General features: G+C 36.4%; 1 protein-coding gene across 2 annotated transcripts in view; it reads right to left on the bottom strand.

Moving 5' to 3' along the window:
* The window catches only part of COPB1 (COPI coat complex subunit beta 1), a 39,673-nt gene extending 17,081 nt beyond the window's left edge, over positions 1-22,592 (bottom strand). For both annotated transcript variants that reach the window (XM_042905264.1, XM_042905263.1), the window contains exons 1-12: positions 22,475-22,592; positions 21,611-21,760; positions 17,206-17,435; positions 16,410-16,579; positions 13,270-13,384; positions 11,948-12,040; positions 8,933-9,070; positions 6,284-6,403; positions 4,353-4,460; positions 4,117-4,263; positions 2,334-2,479; positions 1,014-1,110 (exon numbers count right to left, since the gene is read on the bottom strand). In XM_042905264.1, coding sequence (XP_042761198.1) covers positions 1,014-1,110; positions 2,334-2,479; positions 4,117-4,263; positions 4,353-4,460; positions 6,284-6,403; positions 8,933-9,070; positions 11,948-12,040; positions 13,270-13,384; positions 16,410-16,579; positions 17,206-17,435; positions 21,611-21,701 — 1,455 coding nt within the window. In that variant the 5' untranslated portion in view covers positions 21,702-21,760; positions 22,475-22,592. The remainder of the gene's footprint in view (positions 1-1,013; positions 1,111-2,333; positions 2,480-4,116; positions 4,264-4,352; positions 4,461-6,283; positions 6,404-8,932; positions 9,071-11,947; positions 12,041-13,269; positions 13,385-16,409; positions 16,580-17,205; positions 17,436-21,610; positions 21,761-22,474) is intronic.

A 22,592-nucleotide genomic window follows, 5' to 3' on the forward strand; every position in this document is an offset into this window, starting at 1 on the left:
ATTTAAATATTCAATCATTTCTATGGAGGAGGCAATTCCCCCGAGGGGATTTTTGCAACTCTGCATTCAATTTTCTTTCCTTCCCTGGGCAATGTAGTGAGGAGAACAGGGCTTTGGAGTGAATGCCACTTACTTGTTGAATGGTTCTGGGCAAGTTAATTAAACTGGAGTCTCAGTTTCTCTCTTAAATGGAAATCTTAGCTCTATTCATACAAGTTACTTTATAGGAAAATGCTTAGGACAGTGACTAAGACAGAGTAGATACTCACTAAGCCTTACTCCTCTTCTCTATCCCTTCCCCTGCAATCCTAGCCCTAACAGCACCTATGCTAAAATGAAATAAACCTGACTTATATGTACATAGTAATTTCATCAACTACCTTTTTTAAAAAACCAAATGGCTACTATGTATTTATTCCTCAATACCAATCCAATCATCTAACTTAAGAGCTCTTCAATCATTAACTGTCAATTCCCTGACTTCATAAGTGAAAAACCTAAAGTCCAGTCATGTTAAGAAACTTAGATCCAAGGTCTGAGTTAATTACCAGCAGAAGCGAAACTGTAACCAAGGTCTCCTGACAAGCACTGTTCTTCCTATTCTACCATATGGTGGGATGAGGAAACACTGCCAGTTTTAGTACAGAAATATTCTAATGTCAGCCCAGTTCTTATAATATTTACATTCTCCTTTCAAAACATAAAGGCTAGCACAGAGTTTTACAAGTCTTTTTTTTTAAACATAGAACCTCTTGTTCAAATAAAACCTTACCCTAAACAGTAAATAATACAGACAATGCTGTATGCAGCTCAATGCAAGGGAGAGGGATGCCCCTAATTTCCCACAGCCTCTAAGCCTTAATTATAGAGGTAATTAAGACATATTTTTCAATGTTCTTTAACCCTGACGCTACTAACTAAAAACATGAAAGAAAGCAAACCACCACACAAAAGTCAGATTTACTGAAGTAAATACCACCATTTAAGTAGTTTTTTTCTAAAGTAAGACATACCTCCCCCAGGGACCTGCGGACTTCAGTCATCACACTCTGAATGTCTTCCTTGGTACTACAGTATTCTCCCAGGATCCATAATGCTCCTCTGTAAATCCTAACAGAAGAACACAGTTCTTGAAGCAGAGATTGTTCTCTGTGAATTTAAGCTCAAGGAAAACAACAAGATTCTGCAGTTCCAAGGGTATATGGATGAAATTTTAAGAAAGAATGTAATAAAGGCACTAAGTTTCTTTGATTCTCTCCAGAAATCACAAGGATTAAAAAGAAAATAAGTGTTCTCACCCATTATTATTACAACTATTCTAAAACTGGTAAACTCATTAGTAAAAATAAAACACCAAAATGTTTCCCAGAAAGGTGTTATCCTCCATTTAGGACAGAGTTAAGGTAAATTTTATTTTAATCACTTACTACTATAAAAACTGTATTACTTTGATGTAAAAAGTAATTCACTTTTTATTACAGCCACTGAAAAGAATAGACAAGATGCTGAACAGAACTATTAGGAAGGAGTGCAAAGGATTGGTAATACAAAAAACCCAAAAACAGAAGGAAAGCAACAATTCTCTAATTAAAAATGTTAAACTGAATAGAATCTTCAGTCACCTTTTCCCTAAGATTTTCATTAAATTTATTCAAAAAAATTTTAGAAACTAAAGCTCTAAGAGATGATGGCCACTGAAGGCATAACTTAGGTACACTTGTTTTCTCACAAAGGAAGCAAATCTTTCTCACTTCCACAAATATCAATTCATTGTCATATCATAAAAACAATTTTGCAAAACAAAAAAACAAAACAAACAAAAACAATTTTCCAATGGTCCTTTCTTTTCTATCCAGGCAGATATAATGGAAGTGTATTACACTCCACCTATCAGATGCTTTGAATGAAGCAAAGTTTGGATGCAATAGTCCTTTCTCATTAGCAAAAGCTATTTTAAGGGAAATGCATGACGTCAGATTTGGGCTGCATTTTCAATCCCTCATTTTAGTAAATGCTAATGGGGGATATAAATACTGATACCCAAAAAGTGATACCCTTTAAAAATATGTTCCTTCGCTACTTTAGGATACACCATGTTTTAGAGGAAATACGGATAGAGAAACCTAGGTCAATCATACCTACAAAAACAAATTCTGCCCATAGGTTGCTGATTTACAGAGAGTAAGGTAAGGTGATGTTTACTATGACACTTATGTTGGTTTTAGTGTTTTGATTCATTTCTTCTCTCTTGTATTTTCTACCAAATGACCCTTTAAAGATAGAAACGGTAAAATGCTTGCTTGACCTTACATTTAAACAGATGTTAAACCTACTTGACAGATTTAATAGCATGAAAGACTTCAAGCATCTTCTCAACAATAAGCATTCTCAGGTTATCAAAGCGCTGAATAGCTTCACGGACAAACTCCAAGACATCAGCGGCTGCTGCTTCATTATTGTCACTGAGAAATTCCATTAACTGAAAGGAAAAAAAGAAAAATAGGTAAGTTATACAATTTTCAGAAAGAAAATTATCTAAGTTTTAAGAAGTAAACAAATTCACAAGAAATATAATTAATGATTTTCAAAGATGTAACAAAATGTTGAGAGACAAGTACTGTTATATAAACAAAGTCACAATGTCTTTTCTGGTTTTTGTGCAGCCAAGTTTACTACAAAAAAACTCACTATAAAACAAAAGCTGGAAATACACAACTCAAAATAAATTAATTGGATACACCTCAGTTGTAACTAAAAGCAAAATCATTTCAGAGGAAATCTGAAGTTCAAAGATAAAATTTCAAATTATAATAACATACTTCATTTATCTGACAGTGACAGAAGCCAAAGATTCTAGGTATATATATTTTTCCTATAACTAAATCCTTCAACTTTTTTTTTGTTTGTTTGTTTGAGAGAGTGAGCAGGAGAGGGGCAGAGAGGGAGAGAGAGAATCCCAAGCACATTTCGCACTGTCAGTGCGGAGCTCAATGCGGGGCTAAAACCCACGAACCAGGAGATCGTGACCTGAGCTGAAATGAAGAGCTGGCCACTTAACTGACTGAGCCACCCAGATTCCCCTAAAGCCTTCAACTTAAAAAAAAATTTTTTTTTAACGTTTTACTTATTTTTGAGAGAGAGAGAGGCGGAGTGTGAGCAGGGGAGGGGCTGAGAGAGAGGGAGACACAGAATTTGAAACAGGCTCCAGGCTCTGAGTGTCAGCACAGAGCCCGACATGGGGCTCAAACTCAAGAACCCTGAGATCATGCCCTGAGCCGAAGTCAGACACTTAACTGACTGAACCACCCAGGTGCCCCTAAATCCTTCAACTTGTAAACAGATAAAACTATTTGAGATAAATACTTATTTGCCCTACTGAGTCACATATACACAGCATAATTTTGCCACAGGTAATTGTAACAAACATCAATTATAATACATGGAAGTACTCATCACTGTGTTTTTCTGTATTTACTTAAAACAAAAAAATGTTTGTTTGTTTGTTTGTTTATTTATTTTTGAGAGAAAGAGAGAGAGAATCCCAAGCAGGCTCCACGCTGTCAGTGCAGAGCTCAACAGGGGGCTTGAACTCATGAATTGTTGAGATCATGGCCTGAACTGAAATCAAGAGTCAGCCGCTTAACCGACTGAGCCACCCAGGCACCCCCGTTGTTTAGGTTTTTTTTTTAATTAAAAAAAAAAAAAAAATTTTTTTTTTTAATGCTTATTTACTTTTGAGAGAGAGAGAGAGAGACAGAGTGCGAGTGGAGAAGGGGCAGAGAGAGGAGATGCAGAATCTGAAGCAGGCTCCAGGCCCTGAGCTATTAGCACAGAGCCCAACGCAGGGCTCGAAACCACAGACTGTGAGATCATGACCTGAGCCAAAGTCGGACGCTTAACCGACTAAGCCACCCAGGCACCCTGTTTACGTTTTTGATGTAGATGTAAGAGAAAGAAGTCAGAGTCCTTAACCTTCCAAGCTTAACAGTGAACATCAAGATCCCGTCTGACCACAAGATTTAGTGAATCTACTAGACAGTTCCAGAGTCTAAGTGCTACATAACTCTTTTCATTCTTTTAGAGAATTTCAAAATTAAAGTCACTGGAATTACATACCACAGGAATAACATTTGCAGCCATATCTGGAAATCGGACAGAACAGGAATGCAATGTTCTCACAAGGAGTTGTCTGTATTTGTCAGTATCTTCATGCTCAGACACATTATTTGTTTTAATCACTTCCTTCTTCAGAACAATAACCAGCTAGAGAACCAAATAAAAGTTAACTGGGAATTATACCATGTTTGGCCTGACAGCTTACAACAGTGCTTTCTTTCAGAGTTTTGTTTTACCTCTTCAACATTCCTAGAAGAAACAAGATCCAGTGCTAATTGCAGAGTTTTCTTGCGTACTTCTAAGTCTGGTGTGCTCAATACTCTCAGGATGTCCATAACTAGATCCTGAGAAAGAACAAAAACTCCAGAATTAACACAAATATTAACAGAAAAAAATCTTAACCACACAATAGGGTATCTATCACCACCTTAATTCTTTAATCAATAATACAATCACTAGTGGTAGAAGAACCAGATATCTGGGGTATCATGATGTAATGCAATATGAAGTATATAATATCACATAGGATGCAAACTACAAACATTTACTCTTTATCAAGCTTTAGATCAAACATATAGTTAACAGGAAATATAGGAATCAGAGAAACAAACTGAATGACACCACTGGAAAGTCATTAAATAAACCCACAAGGAAGAGCATCTTACAGGACAATTGGTCTGGTCTCTTCAACAAGCCCACGTCATGAAAAAAAAAAATAGTGCTCCAACTGAGACATAAGGACATAATCAGGTAAGCCATATGGTCAAGAATTGGACAAGCTAAACAAAAGTACATTTCAGGGACATCTGGGAAAAACTGACTTTGGAGTCGGCATTGGATAATATTAAGAAACTATCAATAATTTCATTAAATGTGATAACATTATTTTTGCTCTGCAGGAAGATGTTATGTTTTAAAGGAATATACTTTAAAATATAGCAAAACTAGGGATACCCGGGGGGCTCAGTCGGTTTAGGCATCTGACTCTTGATTTCTGCTCACATCTTGATCTCACAATTCAGGAGACTGAGCCTGGCATCAGTCTCCACGCTGTCAGGGGCTCTGCCCCTCCTTCCTATTTGCTCATGTGTGCGCTCTCTCTCAAAACAAATAAACTTAAAAACATGTTTAAAATATAGCAAAACTAATTTACACATGATTTTACTTCTTTAAAACTTTATTTAAAAAAATTTCACTGATAAAAAAGTTCTAAAACTCTATTCCTGTGTAACTTTCACTTACATTCACCAGTTGTTAATTCTGTTGCATATGCTTTATCAAACTCTACCCCTAAACATTGTAGTGTACACTTCCAAAGAAGGACAAGCTCTTACATAACCACAGTACAATGATCAAATTCAGAGAACTTAACACTGGGAACAATGATATTAACTAATACACAGTCTATAATGCACATTTCTCCAACTGTCCCAAAAATGTCCCGTAAATTTTTTGTTGTTGCTCTGATCTGGGATAGCATTGGAGTTAGCTGTCATGGGGCTTTACTTTTATAACAATCATTATTCTCACAGATTAAATAGGTATGTTGATAATTCCATAGAATTCAATTATCTTTTTTTTTTTTTAAGTTTATTTATTTTGACAGAGAGAGAGCACATGCACACACACAGGGGAAGGGCAGAGAGAGAATCCCAAGCAGGCTTCACAGTTTCAGTGCAGAGCCCAAAGCAGGGCTCAAACTCACGAGTTGTGAGATCATGACCTGAGCCAAAATCAAGAGTCAGATCCTCAACCAACTGAGCCACCCATGTGCCCCCAATTCAATTACCTTTTATTTTCAATCAATTGGAATAATTATTTTTCACAAACTGTCAATTATATCCAAATTAAAATGCGTGTATTTCTATTACTAAGAATATCCAATGCAGTACAAATAGGATATAAGATAACATTAATTCATTTTAGAAAAAAATTTTTTATGGCAAAGACAATACCCCAAAAGACTATGGTGATTCAAAAGTTACATCTTAGTTGACCAAAATTTAAACTGCCCAGTCTCCAAGAATTTATGTTACTACACTTGATCTTAGCCAAAAGGCCAAGGAGCGATTCAAGAATTTATGTTAACCAAGACAGCAAGGCTTAAGTATTATCTCAATTTGAAAAAGATTTTATCTAGGATTTTTCTCTTCCAGATAATGTTTACCTGTAGTACTCGTTCATGAGCAGGATGCTCTTTTAACTCTATCAATCGATCCAGAACTATGAGCTTTACATTGTTGTCACTTTCCTTAATAATTAAATCAATGTAGCACTGAGCAGCAGCCTATATAAAAAAAGAAACATGTTTTAAGCACACACCCATCTTAAACACAGAATTTGAAGATAAGGAAAAAAAGCCCCTAGGAAGCCAATATATTCACTACTACTGTACTAAAACTTTATGTATTTTCCCCAAAGGAATATGTCCCTCTATTTCCTAAATTCTAACAAATTTCATTATTTTCAAGTTTAAAAAAGTTAAGAAGCATCACAAATTAAAATAATGAAAAGGGGCTGCTGCTATAGGTAGAAATACCAACAGTCAAAAATTAAGAGTCGAAACTAAGGAAAAGGTAGAAAAAAGCAGACAGAGTATTCCCTAAAATATAGCTATTGAGTATCTTTTAGTTTAGGTGCAAAGTCTAACACACCTGCATTACAGTACAGAAAAATTAAGACCATAAAAATGACCCTGACTCATTAAAAGCAGAGGACAAAGGAACAACCTGAAAGAGCTCCCAATGACCAAAGCTGGAATAACATGACCAATAAAATTAAATAATAATGACTACAATATACAGAATGAAATAGCCATACAAATATGAAGACAGAAAGAAAGGGGGAGGGAGGAAAAAGTACAGCTCCTCCTTGCAGAACTCCAATTATTAAATGTAGAATGAGGAAAATAGAAAACCACCATTAAAATATCACATTAACAACTGCTGTACAGGGGAGCCTGGGTGGCTCAGTCGGTTAAGCATCCAACTACTTATTTCGGCCCAGGTCATGATCTCATGGTTCGTGGGTTGAAGTCCCACATCAGACTCTGTGCTGGCAGTGCAGAGCCTGCTTAGGATTCTGTCCCTCTCTCTCTGACCCTCCTCCATGCGCTCTCTCTCAAAATAAATAAACATTAAAAAAAAAATTGCTGTACAGAAATGCTAAAATTATTTGGTTTAAGTCTGAGCAGAAATAGGATATTTCAAAGTATCTTCCCATGTTATTTATGGATTACAGTTTTTTTTTTAATGTTTTATTATTTGAGAGAGACACACACACACACAGTGTGAGTGGGGGAGGGGGAGGGGCAGAGAGAGAGAGAGAGAGAGAGAGAGAGAGAGAGAGAGAGAATCCAAAGTAGGCTCCAGGCTTTGAGTTGTCAGCACAGAGCCTGACATGGGGCTCAAACTCACAAGCTGTGAGATCATGACCTGAGCTGAAGTCAGACACTCAACTGACTGAGCCACCCAGCAGCCCCTCATGTTATTTACTGATTACAAAAGAAGAAATCATAACTCAACAGTGGAGAAATCTGGCAGACACCATCTTCACTGACTGATCAAGGTTAACACCACTAATAATACCTTAATATTACATACTCCTTGATCTAATACACTGAGAAAAGTGCATCACTTCCACAGTATTCTTCCCCAAAACGCATAACCTCAATCTAACTATAAGAAAACATCAAACTCAAATTGAGACAGACATTTTACAAAGTGACCCACCCACTACTCTTCAAGTGTCAACGTCATGAAAAACAAGAAAAGGCTTGAGAAAGTGTCACTGATTAGAGGAGACTAACACATGACAACTATATGTAATGTGGGATCCTGGATTGAATCCTGGTACCAAAAAAGGACATTTTTGTGGGGAAAACTGGTGGAATTCAAATAATGTCTACAGTTTAGTTAACAATATTACTGTTCCAATGGGAATTTCTTAATTTTGACAATTATACAATTGCTATCCAAGACACGGACATTATGGGAAGCTGGTGAAGGGTGAACTTTGTCCTACTTTTACATCTTTTGTTGTTTCGTTGTTCTGTAAGTCTAAAATTATTTCAAAATAGAGTTAAAAAATTTTTTTTAAATTTTTTTGTTTACATTTATTTATTTTTGAGAGACAGAGACAGTGTAAGCAGGGGAGGGGCAGAGAGAGAGAGAGAGAGGGAGACAGAATCAGAAGCAGGCTCCAGGCTCCGAGCTGTAACACAGAGCCCGATGCAGGGCTTGAATCCACGAACCATGAGATCGTGACCTGAGCCGAAGTCAGACGCTTAATCAACTGAGCCACCCAGGTGTCCCAGAAAATTTTTTCTTCTAAGTATTGGCAGCTAAAGGAATCAAGTCTCCTATTTATACAAGCTGGCTTTATAGAACAATTCATTCTCTGAATATATTAGAGGTTCATCGTGCAGTCTTGATACAGTAAATTAAAGAGAAAACTTAATACTCCATTATTGAAAATATGTACTCTTTTTAGGATCCATCATGTAGAATCTAAAATTCATTTCCCAGATCTAGGTTTTAATGTAATTAAAGTATGGAGAGTGATCTTAAAATCTTCATCATTCTCCAGAAACCAGAAATATTAGTATTCTCTGTCACTCTTTCTCCCCACATATATATATGAAAGCAGGAAGGAAGAAAACAACATTGGGGTATGTAAGGAATCTATTAAGTTCACAACATTTATAAATTGTTGTCTCTGTGCCATGTAATCACATAGTAAACTGCAATGCCACTAAATCATAGTGCTAAGACAGCATACGTATCATCAAACTGGCACCAAAAGAAATAAGCAGTACCTTGATTGCAGTGGGCGCACTAGAAAGTGTCACTAACGTTCCAGCGGCTTCATATTTTACAGCAGGGCTAGATGACTGTAGTAAGTTATAGATGCAGCGAATGAAACGAGCCCTTTCTGATGGATTAGCATGACAGACCTGGAGAAGGAAACATTTAGGTTTCAATGGACTTCAGGGATACTTGCTTTCAAACAGATTTTTTATAGGTGTCAGCTTATGGGATGCTACTTCTTATCATCTGAAAGCTAAGAATAGTCTTATAAGGGCATCTGAAGATGTCAGCCAACATGAGATGAGACACTGTGGCTGGTAATTTCAGAAATAAATAGATTTTACTTTGGATAATTGTTATAGCTACTCATTCATTTATTCATTCAGTCATAAATACTCTCACAAAAGGTTTTCAAATGGTTTATAATAAAAGATATGCGTACTATACACAAATGAAATAGAAAAAGAAGATGTAGAGTAACAAAATCAAGGACAAATTATTAACCAAGTGATATTAAATTTGACTCTAAATTTTTATTCCAGATGTAATGCCAAAAAGGAAAACATAACGGATATCAATCTCAATAGCTAATAAAAGGAAAATATCTGTTCTTAAAGCAAGAAAGATAACCCCCTTTTTAAGTACTACTACTTCTTATTGGGAACTATATTCCATACTGTGGAGACAACTAATTTTCTATATTGTCCTAAATATATTTTAATACCTTTACCTATAAAGCAAATATTTTCTTTTTTGATGTTGGTATTTCTGTCAGATTTTCCTAACATATGTACAGTCAAATCTCTCTCATTCAGGCAAGACTCAGAAACTATTCCCTTTTACTATAACCTGGACTCTGTTAGACAAAGAAGTCTCTGAATAGCAGAGAACTGCTATTTTTGAGAACCTAAGTGGCATCTCTAAACCATAAAATGAATTAATCAGGAACTATAGTAAAACCTTGGATTGCAAGTAACTTGTTCTGCAAGATGAGCAAACATTTCTAATAAATTTTAACTTGATAAACGAGCGAAGTCTTGCTATATGAGTAGTACGTGACACCAAATGTCACATGATCATAATTGAGCCAATGGTTCTCTCTCTCTCTCTCTCTCTCTCTCTCTCGATGATGGATTGTGAGTGATCATCTTCCATGCTCGGATGCATCTCAGGCCACAGTGTTTGGCAGAAATCAGTGATTTTTCAGAATGTTGGAAGGTAATCGCTTCTCGGCCTTTTGGCTAAGATCAAGTGTAGAATGTTGGAAGGTGCCCACAACTGGCACTAGTGTATTTTTTGTCACTTCAAAGCACCTACGAACAGACCTTTGCTTTTCCATACAAGAGTAAGCTTAGGAATACTTTGCTTCATTCTAGGTCAGGCTGCCTGCAGATACAGACCCTTTCCTTTGTTGCCTTATTGGAAGTTACATTAAATACACTATATGACAAGAGTTTATTAATACTATACTGTAGTCAACATCCCTGCGAGCATATACAATGGGCCCCATGCAGAAAAAGGTTGAAAAGAAAGGCGGTAAGGAGATGATTACAGTGGAAGTTAAGAAGGAAATCATCGAGAAGTACGAATGAGGTATACAAGTAGCCAAACCTGCAAGATTTTATAAGAAGGCTACATCTGCATCTCCTCTGACAAGAGGAAGAGAAAAAGGCAGAGGAATACCTCACTTCAAAAGAGATTAGGGAGATGTGTACAATGTGGGAAACAGTGCAAAATTTTATAGAAAAGCCCCACCCAAATAAGGCTATAGCAGTGTGAGTGATGAATCTGTTTAATGATAATGCAATGTCCCATTTCCGCAAAATCCTCAAAAGGAGGCAAAAGCAAGTGTCACTGGATAGGTTCCTTGTTAAAGTTAAAGTTGCATGAAAAGAAAAAGATTCGATTGAGCCAATAGGTAGCAGTGATTCTGTTAGTGATAGTGAAAGTCATCCTACACAATAACCCTCCTTTCTTGTCTCCCTGACACTAGCCATGGAGATTTTCAAAGGTAATGCACGTTAATTGATTTTTCTTTATATTTTGTATTTTCTTCATTACTTTGTATTATGTTACAGTACTATAATCATTTTTATATAAATATTTTTGGGTTGTGGAATGAACCATCTGAGTTTCCATTATTTTTTATGGGGAATTCACTTTGATATACAAGTGCTTTGGATTACAAGCATGTTTCTGGAATGAATTATGTTCACAAACCAAGGTTTTACTGTATATATTTACAGCTCTGGTTTCAACTTAAATGCCAGCTCCAAATGACTGGTACCCCGTATGGAAAGGGGCTCTTTTCTTTCAGAATCAAAGACAGCTGTAACCAGCAGTGTCTGCTCTAGGTACTTTGTTAGTGTCATCCTATTTAGCAAAGTCATTCCTGATGTATATTTTTGTTGTCCTCCAATGAATGGTATCAATAGCAAAACTGGATGCTATTACATCTTTTATCAGGATATTAAGATGCAATCAATTCTTTCTAAGGCTATATCAAATTTAACTGTTTCCAATAAAGCACTTCATTTTAAAACCCAAATCTCTTACCTAGTTTTAATGGCCTACAATGTCATATTGACATATTTAAAGTCTCTCTATTCTCTTTTACAAACAAGGAACACGGTAAGTATTTAAAGCTTTTCTGGTTTGTTTTTAGATGTCCAAAGTAGCCTGGTGTGTACTCAAGAAAAGACCTGAATTTTATTCCAAAGCCTGATTCACAATCTATTCAGTTACAGAACAGTGCACAATGATTTCTCTGCAGCTGTATTGGGTCAAGCCATGAGTTTTTAATAGAATTCTTTACGGAAGTTTAGAAAAACAGGAAGTGCTTGGAAAACAAAATAAACCAAAGGGAAAAGAAAAAAAAAAAAAAAGACTTTCACAGGCAATGCTATAAAATATTTCTACTACTAAAACATTATCCCAGCAAATAAGCACCATTCCAGAAAGAGATGATTTAACCTTGTCTTAAACTCCTGAAGTTTATTTTACCCCTTATAGATCAGTCTTACCTTGTAAATTAGTTCAACAATAACCAACTGAAGAATGTCTCCAAATGTCTGAACTTGATCAATGCAAGTACTTAGGTAATCCAAAGCTCGATCCTAACAAAATAAAAATGTATTTATCAAATTCCACTTCATTCAATAAAAGGACTTAATTGGTGCAACCTTAAACATACACAACTGAATATAAAACAAATGAGGCAAACAGGGCAAAGAAAAATTAAAAGAAGGGGAAAAAAAGGTTAACATAAATATTAAGAAAAATACATTTTCTAGAAATGGGCCACAAATCTGGGGTCTGGATTTTCTAGCACCTAAATGGAAAAGAAAAACCACTATGTGTTATATGACTCAGGGTACCCATACAATCAAAACAAACCAGCTATTTAGGTGCATAGTTATTCCTATTTCTAAGACCTAAAAGAAAAATCTCATTGATTTTCATATACTGAATGTGTGATATAGAAAACTATGACCTCAACAGTATCTCTACAGCAAAAGTATCAGAAAATTTCACCGAACTTTTTCTGATTATGTCCCCCCCACCGGCCCCCATGTAGGTAAAGTGCATAAACACCAAATATACAGGTTAATAAAACCAACACTACAAGAGGACAAAACATCCTGGCCTAAATAAGCAGCTTTCTTATAATCTTGTTCACAAAGATGAAATGACAGCATCTAGGTTCCAGAGAAATGGATAGAGTCCCTATCCTTCAGTCTTCAAGCATATTATTTTCCACATTTTGATAATACTGGATAGCAAATATTCCAAGATTAGATGCCACCAAAGTATGGAGAGTCATTGCCAAGCCACCAGCAGACCCATTCACTTTCAGTACCAGCAGAGCTGGATGTAGAGTTGACACCAACTTATGAAATTTGAAGAGCCTAATAAGGATACACATCTATGCTGAAGGCCACGCTTCTTTCAGGCTCAGGGCGAACCCTATACAAAGCTACTACTTTTCTCTGTTAAGCCATTTTAGAGCTACATCAACAGAAGGAAAAACAGGTTCAAAGCCCCAAAATAGAGTGCCACAAAATAGGACCATAATAATTTCAATCTGGAAAAACTGTCAAGTGGCTATTATTAAATATCTCTCAAATGTTTACTTAAAAAAAAGTATATGTATAAGCAATAGTCGGGAGAGGGGTTAAGAAAAACTATTTTACACAAATCAAGTTCAAAAATCTAAAAAAACCCCCAAAATATACAAACACTTCTACTATAAACAAAATTACTAAAAAATTTGATTAGGACTATGTAGTACTTTTAATTCTCATTGAATTACAGACACAAAAGTATTTTTTAAAAAGTACTTCACCTGATCTGCATGAATTAGCATCATAAATGCATTCCTTTTACAACTTGCATCCTTCTCATTCACCAGAAAATCATGTATCAGTTCAGGAGCATCAGGTATAAGGTGTTCAAAATTCCTTGAAATAAAACAGGTAATATTCATATTTAATAAAAAACTACTGTTATTTTAGTAACTCAAAATTAATCATTATCAAGCTTTATAACACTATCAATTGTCTTACCTTTTGAAACTTTTTTTAAAGGTTTTTTTTTTTTTTAAGTTTATTTTTATTTATTTTGATAGAGAGAGAGAGAAAGCATGAACAGGAAAGGAGCAGACAGAGTGGGGGAGAGAATCCCAAGTAGGCTCCATGCTGTCAGCATGGAACTCGATCTCATTAAATGAGATCATGACCTGAGCCAAAATCAAGAGTCAGACACTTAACCACGCCACCCCGGTGCCCTGCCTTTAGAACTTTAAATCAATTAAAATTGTGGGTAGGAGGGGCACCTGGGTGGCTCAGCTGGTTAAGTGTCCAACTTCAACTCAGTTCATGATCTCGCGGTCCGTGAGTTCAAGCCCTGCGTTGGGCTCTGGGCTGATGGCTCAGAGCCTGGAGCCTGCTTCCGATTCTGTGTCTCCCTCTCTTTCTGCCCCTCCCCCGTTCATGTTCGGTCTCTGTCTCAAAAGTAAACATTAAAAAAAAAAAATTAAAAAAAAATCATGGGTAGGAATCACAAACTTACATTTTCATCTATTAAATTATCAAATTATACGTTTTCTAGTTCAATAAAGAAAAAGGTGACTTATTCCACATGCTATCTATCACCTGAGTATCTCTAATAGTTGTCTTTCATATACTTCAGGAATATAACATCAATGCTCATAATGACCATCTCAAGGTACTAAAAGATTCTTCATTAAGAATTATCAGGGGCGCCCAGGTGGCTCAGTTGGTTAAGCGTCCGACTTCGGCTCAGGTCACGATCTCACAGTTCGTGGGTTCAAGCCCCGCGTCAGGCTCTGGGCTGACCGCTCAGAGCCTGGAGCCTGTTTCAGATTCTGTGTCTCCCTCTCTCTCTGCCCCTTCCCTGCTCATGCTCTGTCTCTCTCGGTCTCAAAAATAAATAAACATTAAAAAAAATTAAAAAAAAAAAAAAAGAATTATCAGAGGGGTGTCTGGGTGGCTCAGTTGGTTAAGCGTCCAACTCCTGACTTCAGCTCAAGGCACAATCTCGTGAGTTTGAGCCCCATGTCAGACTCTGTGTTGACAGTATGGAGCCTGAATAGGATTCTCTCGCTGTCTCTCTGCCCCTCCCCTGCTTGCTCACTCACACTCTCTCTCAAAAGAAATAAATAAACTTAAATTATCAGAAAAAAAAATAGTACCTTGAATTTTATTAATTATGCACTATATTTATTTACTTACTAACTTCCTATTCTGGAAATTAAGTACTTGCAGTATATAGAATAATGAATACTAGCTTAAAAACCATCACCTATGGGAATGCAAGCTGGCGCAGCCACTCTGGAAAACAGTATGAAGATCCCTCAAAAAAATAAAAACAGAACTACTCTACGACCCAGCAATTGCACTACTAGGCATTTATCCACGGGATACAGGTGTGCTGTTTCGAAGGGACACATGCACCCCCATGTTTATAGGAGCACTATCAACAACAACTAAAGTATGGAAAGAGCCCAAATATCCATCGATGTTTGAATGGATAAAAAAGATGTGGTATACATATACAATGGAGTATTACTCGGCAATCAAAAAGAATGAAATCCTGCCATTTGCAACTACGTGGATGGAACTGGAGGGTATTATGCCAAGTGAAATTAGAGAAAGACAAAAATTATATGACTTCACTCATATGAGGACTTTAAGAGACAAAACAGATGAACATAAGGGAAGGGAAACAAAAATAATATAAAGACAGGGAGAAGAACAAAACAGAAGAGACTCATAAATATGGAGAACAAATTGAGGGTTACTGGAGGGGTTGTGGGAGGGGGGATGGGCTAAATGGGTAAGGGGCACTAAGGAATCTACTCCTGAAATCATTGTTGCACTATATGCTAACTAATTTGGATATAAATTTTAAAAAATTAAAAAAAAAAAATCACCTAACAATTGTTAATTTATAATCATTTTTGTTTCACTTACACCTCTGCCCACTTCTCCTCCCATATTATTTTGAAGCAAATCTCAGACCACTTATCATTTTTCTGTAAATATATCAGCATATTATAATTAAGGATTCTTTTAAAAAAAGTAATCATAATACCATTATCATACCTTAAACCGAAAATTCCTTAATATCATCATATACAGTGTTCAAATTTCCAACTGTCTTATAAATTTACTAATTTCTGTGTGTGCAATCTGGTTTAAATTCTGATATTTGTGTAGTCTGTATGGTAACTTACAAAGAACTCTACATTATTAACCAGAATACCACTTCCCTAACAGATAACAAAATCTCATGTAATAATAAGAGAACTGTGAAATTACCTAACAACTCCTAAAGTACAAAGACATTTATAAAAATCACATCCTACTTCTAAATGGATTGACACCAGTGATTGTAAAAACCAAGCATTCTAGCCTTATCTAACTGGTTCTCTGAATCATTTTTAAAGTCCAAAATCTTCAGCTTTCCAAGAACAGGAGTCAGTTGAGAACTGCAACCTTTCTCATTAAAAAATTCCCTCCTTATGCCTCTAAGGGTAAAAAGACAAGAACCACATTCCACATAAAGAGAATTCAAAAACAGGGTCAAAAAACTCGAAACCTACAGGGTTAACTTGACCTAACAGGTTAACTGGTCAAAACCAGTTAATAAATTAATTAAGCGCACTGAAGTTACTACAGTTAAGAATGACAGGCACTGTAAACTAGAGAGTGTACAACTTATTTAAAGGGAGCTACTGTCATTCAATATCAGCATATTGTTGTCAGACAGAAACTAGGACCCAGTGTTGTCAGATCTTTTCAATGATGACAATATAATGATATTAAGAAAAAAATACTGTTCAAGCCAAACCAAACATTACCTGTAAAAGACATATGACTTCCAAGTAACTGCTTTGGAACCTCCAGGCTAAAAGACTAAACAATCCTCACAAAACTAAGCCGCAGGTATACCTTTACTTACCTATAGATAGTATAGATGGCCAAAACAGCATTTCTTCTAACATAGCTGTGTCGATGCTCCAAACAAGCACGGATAGCTGGCATTAAAGGTTCTAGCAATTCTGCTTCTTTCAATTTGCAAAGAAAACGAAGAGTAGATCCTCGAATAAATTCATTAGGATGCTGAAGATCCTGATAAAATTTAAATATGAAATATTGAGTTCCAGCATTTTACAAAACACACAATTTTTAAGTGTAAAATTTTCCTATGTAAAAAATAAGAAAGTAGGTTTGAGGAAAAAGATCTAGATTACACATTTCCTTTAGATTCCTGTCTAATCAATTTTTCTCTTTTAAAGTTTATTTATTTATTTTTGAGAGAAAGAGAGAGAGAGAGAGAGAGAGAGAGAGAGAGAGAACACACACATGTGCAAGGGAAATGTTGAGAGTGGATCCCAAGGAGGCTCTGCTCTGATAGCTGACATGAACTGTGAGATCATGACCTCAGCCGAAATCAAGAGTCGGACACTTAACCCACTGAGCCACCCAGGTGACCCTGTCAAATCAATTTTTACTTATCATAGCAATGTCTCATATTCTATGTGTCACTATTTTTTATTAAGAACACATAAAAATGTATGGAAAATGTCCAAAGAAATTAACAAAACTTTTTACAGTAACTTACAACTTCAGTTCCAAATATCAGTAACTTTTATCTTACCCAAGATCCAATTTTAAAAATTAAAACTAAGCCCATTCCACCAATTTTACAATCAAAAATCAAAGCAATAATCAGAAATAACCATGGTTTGGTTTACCTTTCTGTATGCATCACAAACAAGGATCATTTCATGTAAAAGTCTTCCATCTGGAGTTGTTTTAGGAACAATTTCCCAAAATACTAGAAGTAATTTTTTGATGGTATGATCCTGAAGAGGTAGTACGAAACGAATGATGGTCATCAGAAGCCCAGGAAGCTTTTCACCATTCAGAATCATAATGATCACTTTCTTCAAAGCTTCAGTCTTTGACTTCACATCTCCTTTTTCTGATTAAAGAGAAAAAAACCACACATTTCAAAGGAAAATTCCTCAGATAATTTTACAATTAACAAAAGAAAACGTTTTCTCACTTTATTAGCAGTAATGGCAATAAAGGTAATGTAATAGAGTGGCAAGGGCTCCCCACCTATCTCTGCCACAAATAAGCTGAATGACTTTACACAAGTCATTTATTTCCAAACCTCATACTTCACATATAACATGAAGGCACTGGATTAGATCTCTGGTCCCTAACCCATGGAATTACTGCAGAAGCCATGGATCTACAGGTATACCAAACAATGCATTTCTCAAACACATATGTAGCTATTTTTCAAAGTGTAAATAGATGTTAAGATAAGTGCTTCTGAATTCAAAGTGGCTTTTAGTGTGTATTTCCTCAATCAAAGTTACAACCACTATCATGAGGGGAAGGAGGAGGAAGATCAGTGGCAGTTTTTTCAACATTAGATCTTCAAACTCAAAAGGCTGGGAACTAATACACTAGATTAATTCAAAAATCCCATCATATTTCTACAGACTATAAAACTTCAGGATCTTAAGAAATCACCTTAGAAACTGGAAGAAAATTACAATGTACTAGAGGAAAAGCCACTATTTAGAATTAAGGATGACACGTTTAAGAAATAAGTTTATTGTCCTTACTTAGCGTAAAACAATTTATACTATAAACTATTTTATGCAAAACAACCTATAATTTCATATCATTATCACTGCAAATTGAAGAATTTAGGGTAAAAATCTCTTGTATCTCAAATTTGAAGGCAGGAATGTAAGAGGCAAGTACACCAATACAACTGTTTAGATCACAGAAATAAATTACCTAGGAGATGGAACAACAAAGAGGGATGACAGAAGTTTTTAATAATTTCAAGGAGTTATCATGAGGAACAGAATAAAACTAGAAATATAGTTCTAGCAGTTAGAGCTCAGTGGCTATCAAATCAAGAGTTTCTTGTGGTTGCCAAAGAGACAAGAGACTGTGAATGACCAGCTGGTAGAGTTGCAGAAAAAATTTAAGCTTTGGAAGAATCATAGCAGGTAAATCAAAATTTCTCTCTAGCCCCCTAAGGCTATTTATCTATTACTAGCTTGGTATGATATTTTTACATGTTGCAAAATAGAGAATATCTTCAAATATTTGGACTAAATCACAGTAAAGGTTCTTGCCAAATTTATCCATCTCACAAGTGTCAACATTTTTGTTAAAAACAAACAAAACAAAAAAAACATTTTTGTTTAAAACAGACCAATTTCAAATAAATAAACGTTAAAAAAAATTAAAAAAAATAAACGTTAAAAAAAATTTTTTTAAATAAAATAAAAAAGGGGCGCCTGGGTGGCTCAGTCGGTTGAGCAGCCGGCTTCGGCTCAGGTCATGATCTCACAGTCCGTGAGTTCCAACCCCGTGTCGGGCTCTGTGCTGACAGCTTAGAGCCTGGAGCCTGTTTCAGATTCTGTGTCTCCCTCTCTCTGACCCTCCCCCGTTCATGCTCTGTCTCTCTCTGTCTCAAAAATAAATAAACGTTAAAAAAAAAATTTTTTTTTAAAACAGACCAATTTCTCATGCATCTCTCCCTGCTTCAGAGTATTATCCTGCCACATATGAAAAACCTGGTATGTGCCACATCAACTCAAGAAACCGAAAAATGATGAAGTATCAATCTGTGCAAATCTTCAGTTTTTAAGTCTGTGAGGATGACAAAAACAAAGCATCAGGAGAGGTGACAGAAGCTGAGAGCAAAAACTATGATAAGATAACAGACCGGGCAAAGTTTTAAGTAGCTAAAGTTGGATTTGTGAGCCTAAACAGGTCTTATCTCTGTCCGGAAGCTTCCTGAATATAAAAAAAAAAGAAAAGTTTTTTTTCCCTAATCTGCTTGATAACATAAAGGACACAAAGTCCAAAAGGCATAAAACTGTATCATTATAATGCTGATGTCTTTTGTTCCAGTTTTTTTTTTTTACTACTTTTCCCAAATTAGCAAATTCTAAAAGTTTAGCAGAAACTTTTAACTGGTAACTAAATAGAAAACCTGTAAAAAATCTACAATCATTTATATTTCCAGCCCTCTTAACCCCAATTTCCACTTATTCCAACAATTCAAAGTGAGGTAAAGGATACTTTTTTTCCTATATCTTCAAAATTTTCAGAACTTCTTGTCCTTTATGGCACTACTAACAAATAAACCAAAATAAACCAAGTACTTCCTACTCCGGGTAATGTAAAGTCATCAGAACTCATATCGATTGACTAATAAAAGTATACATAAAATAACTCAATATATCACCAAACAAAAAAGTATTTGTTACTCTAACTGGAAACTATTTCTAAACTTTTTCTCATATCAATTGATATCTTTTGAGATACAGTAAAAAATATATACAGCAGGGGCGGCTGGGTGGCTCAGTTGGTTAAGTGACCAACTCTTGGTTTCTGCTCAGGTCATGATTTCACAGTTTATGGGTTTGAGCCCCATGTTGGGCTCCACACTGAGGAGCCTGCTTGGGATTCTCTGTCTCTCTCAAAATAAATAAATAAACATTAAATATATATATGCACGTACACATAAAATTTGAGATTTAAGACTACTTCTTTCTTTCTTGGTAAGGTGAAGGTAATTAAGGCAGCTGCAATTAAAAAAAAGATATTGTTACAATTAAGGACAGATTCTGTTCTTTATCTTCCCATCTATAACCTCAGTATTTTAGGGTCTAAAAGCGAAAACTTTTAAATTTTAAGAAAAAAAATAGTGGGGTGCTTAGGTGGCTCAGTCGATTCAGTGTCTGACTTCGGCTCAGGTCATGATCTCTCCGTCTGTGAGTTCCAGCCCCGCATCAGACTCTGTACTGACAGCTCAGAGCCTGGGGCCTGCTTTGGATTCTCTCTCTCTCTGCCCCTTCCCGTTAGCGCTCACGCGCTCTCTCTTAAAAATAAATAAACCTTAAGAAAAATGTAAAATGGGACACCTGGGTGGCTCAATCAGTTGGGGGTGTCCAACTTCGGCTTGGTCATGATCTCACAGTTTATGAGTTTGAGCCCTGAGTGGGGCTCTGTGCTGACAGCTCAGAGCCTGGAGCCTGCTTGGGATTGGGTCTCCCTTTCTATCTGCCCCTCCCCCACTCATGCTCTGTCTCTCCTCTCTCTAAAATAAACATTAAAAAAAATTTTTTTAAAGAAGAATGTAAAAAAAGTAATGAAAATTTATTAATTTGCATTTCATTCTACTATCTTACATAAACATGAAAAAAAAGGAACTATATGTAGCTTTTGTATATAGGGGTATGGGTTTAAATGCCATAAAGGAGGGTTTCTTTTTCTTTCTCTAAAAATAGATCTCAATAGAAACCTAATGTTAAGTAGCCTAAAATCAGGAGGTATTCAATGCTGCTGATTAAGAGGTGGAATGAAGCAAGTAAAATATTGTCTCCTTTCAAACTGCAAATTATCTTCTAAAAGATATTTCCAAGATCTGAGGCATAATTCTCACTCTATTCTTGGATTAGAGTCACCTGTGTAGGTTAAACTTATTTTCAGTAGTTCAATGAAACAAGAATTATTACTTTGGAATGTGCGTTGCTTTAAAAAAATGTTTCTGACAGAATCACTCACAAAAAGGAGACAGAATATACACTTTTAAAATCCACTTGTTTTCTTTTTGTATAAAATGCTTTAAAAAAGCTTAAACTTTTTTAAACCTCAAAAGCTTGAAAAAGGGTTGACTTCATTTGTTCAATAGGTGGCGAACCCAAAAGAACAAAGTTCTTTTGGTTTTACAAGCTAAGGAATATGAAGTTCAGTGCACAAAGAAACTAAGACATTCAAATACACATTCTCAACCTGTTATCTATAGAAAACTGTCAGCTATACTTGAGCATAATATATTAAGCTACACAAGCCATTATATCTAACAACTAAACTATTATATTTCTTTTGCTTTACTAAGACAAATTGAGATGTTATTTCCAAAAACCAATATTGCAAGCCTAAATGTAACAAGTTTCCATTTTCAGTAAGACCAAAGGTCTATTAAAGAGATCCTAGAAAACAGTATTTAGACAAAATTAAGTATTTCTAATTATAAAGAAACTTGAAATGAAAAGGAGCTTTTTATTTTCATTTTTTTCTCCATTTAATTTTCAAAATATTATCAGAGTTTACCTAGATCATTTTTTAAGCTAATTTCAGATGGTGGTTCTGAATCCATGGGCACGTTAATTAAGGTATAGCACACGTTCTCAGCAGCCGTCATGGTTTCGGGATATAATCAAATCTCGATACAAGACTTAAGGATGATAGATGCCAGAAAATCTGGAAAAAGAAATACAAGGCTATCGTTACAAGTAAAAAACCAAAAACACAACCAGTAACTATTGTGATCTTTACTGTCTAAAGTTCATTCCGTTTGGCTAGTGAGTTTAAAGTATTAGAAGAGTGGGATCAATTTATATGTGGTCCCATAAAAATAATGCCTAACAATAAAAAACACGGTCTGCCTCGGTCTAAGGTATATTATCTCCCACCCCACAAACCCGCCCAGGGCTTGAGAATGCTGTACTGCAACACTAAGGCCCACAATACAGTGACAGTCCTCCAGCCCCACCCCACCATTTAACAGAACAATGATTTTTGAACATAACACACAATCTGAACTGCTCAAGAGACCTGCGCACGAGTACTCAGCTAAAAACCTGCAAACATTTCGCGTTCATGGGTGGACGCGACTGCGTGTCCGAGGGTCAATGGGTGCGCTGCACCCCCACCCCTCCTCTTCCTCCTGCAAGGCAGCCCCCCGCCCTGGAATGGTGAGTCCCGGAGCCCGGGAAGAGATCAGACCCCTGGCCAGTACGCAAGGACGGGAAGGGGCGTCTGGCCCAAAGCTTCCCAGCCCCCCGTTCCACTTGGCCAGGCCCGGACGCGAGCGGCCTAGTCGCTCCCCTTCCGCATCTTCCCGCCGGAGAGCCAGTTCCTCAGGCTCAGCCCAGCCCAACACGCCTCCGAGATTGGGGGCTTGTAGCCCGCTACCTGGCTCCAAGGGGCGGCAGCTAGGGCAACGGTGGGACCGTCGACTCCGGCTCCAACCCGCAGCAGCAGCCGCCGCTCCGTACAGTCTTCGGCTGACGTGGAAGGGGGTGGGGGTTAC

The sequence above is a fragment of the Panthera leo genome, chromosome D1 (genome assembly GCF_018350215.1).
Source record: "Panthera leo isolate Ple1 chromosome D1, P.leo_Ple1_pat1.1, whole genome shotgun sequence".
Classification (NCBI taxonomy): Eukaryota; Metazoa; Chordata; class Mammalia; order Carnivora; family Felidae; genus Panthera; species Panthera leo.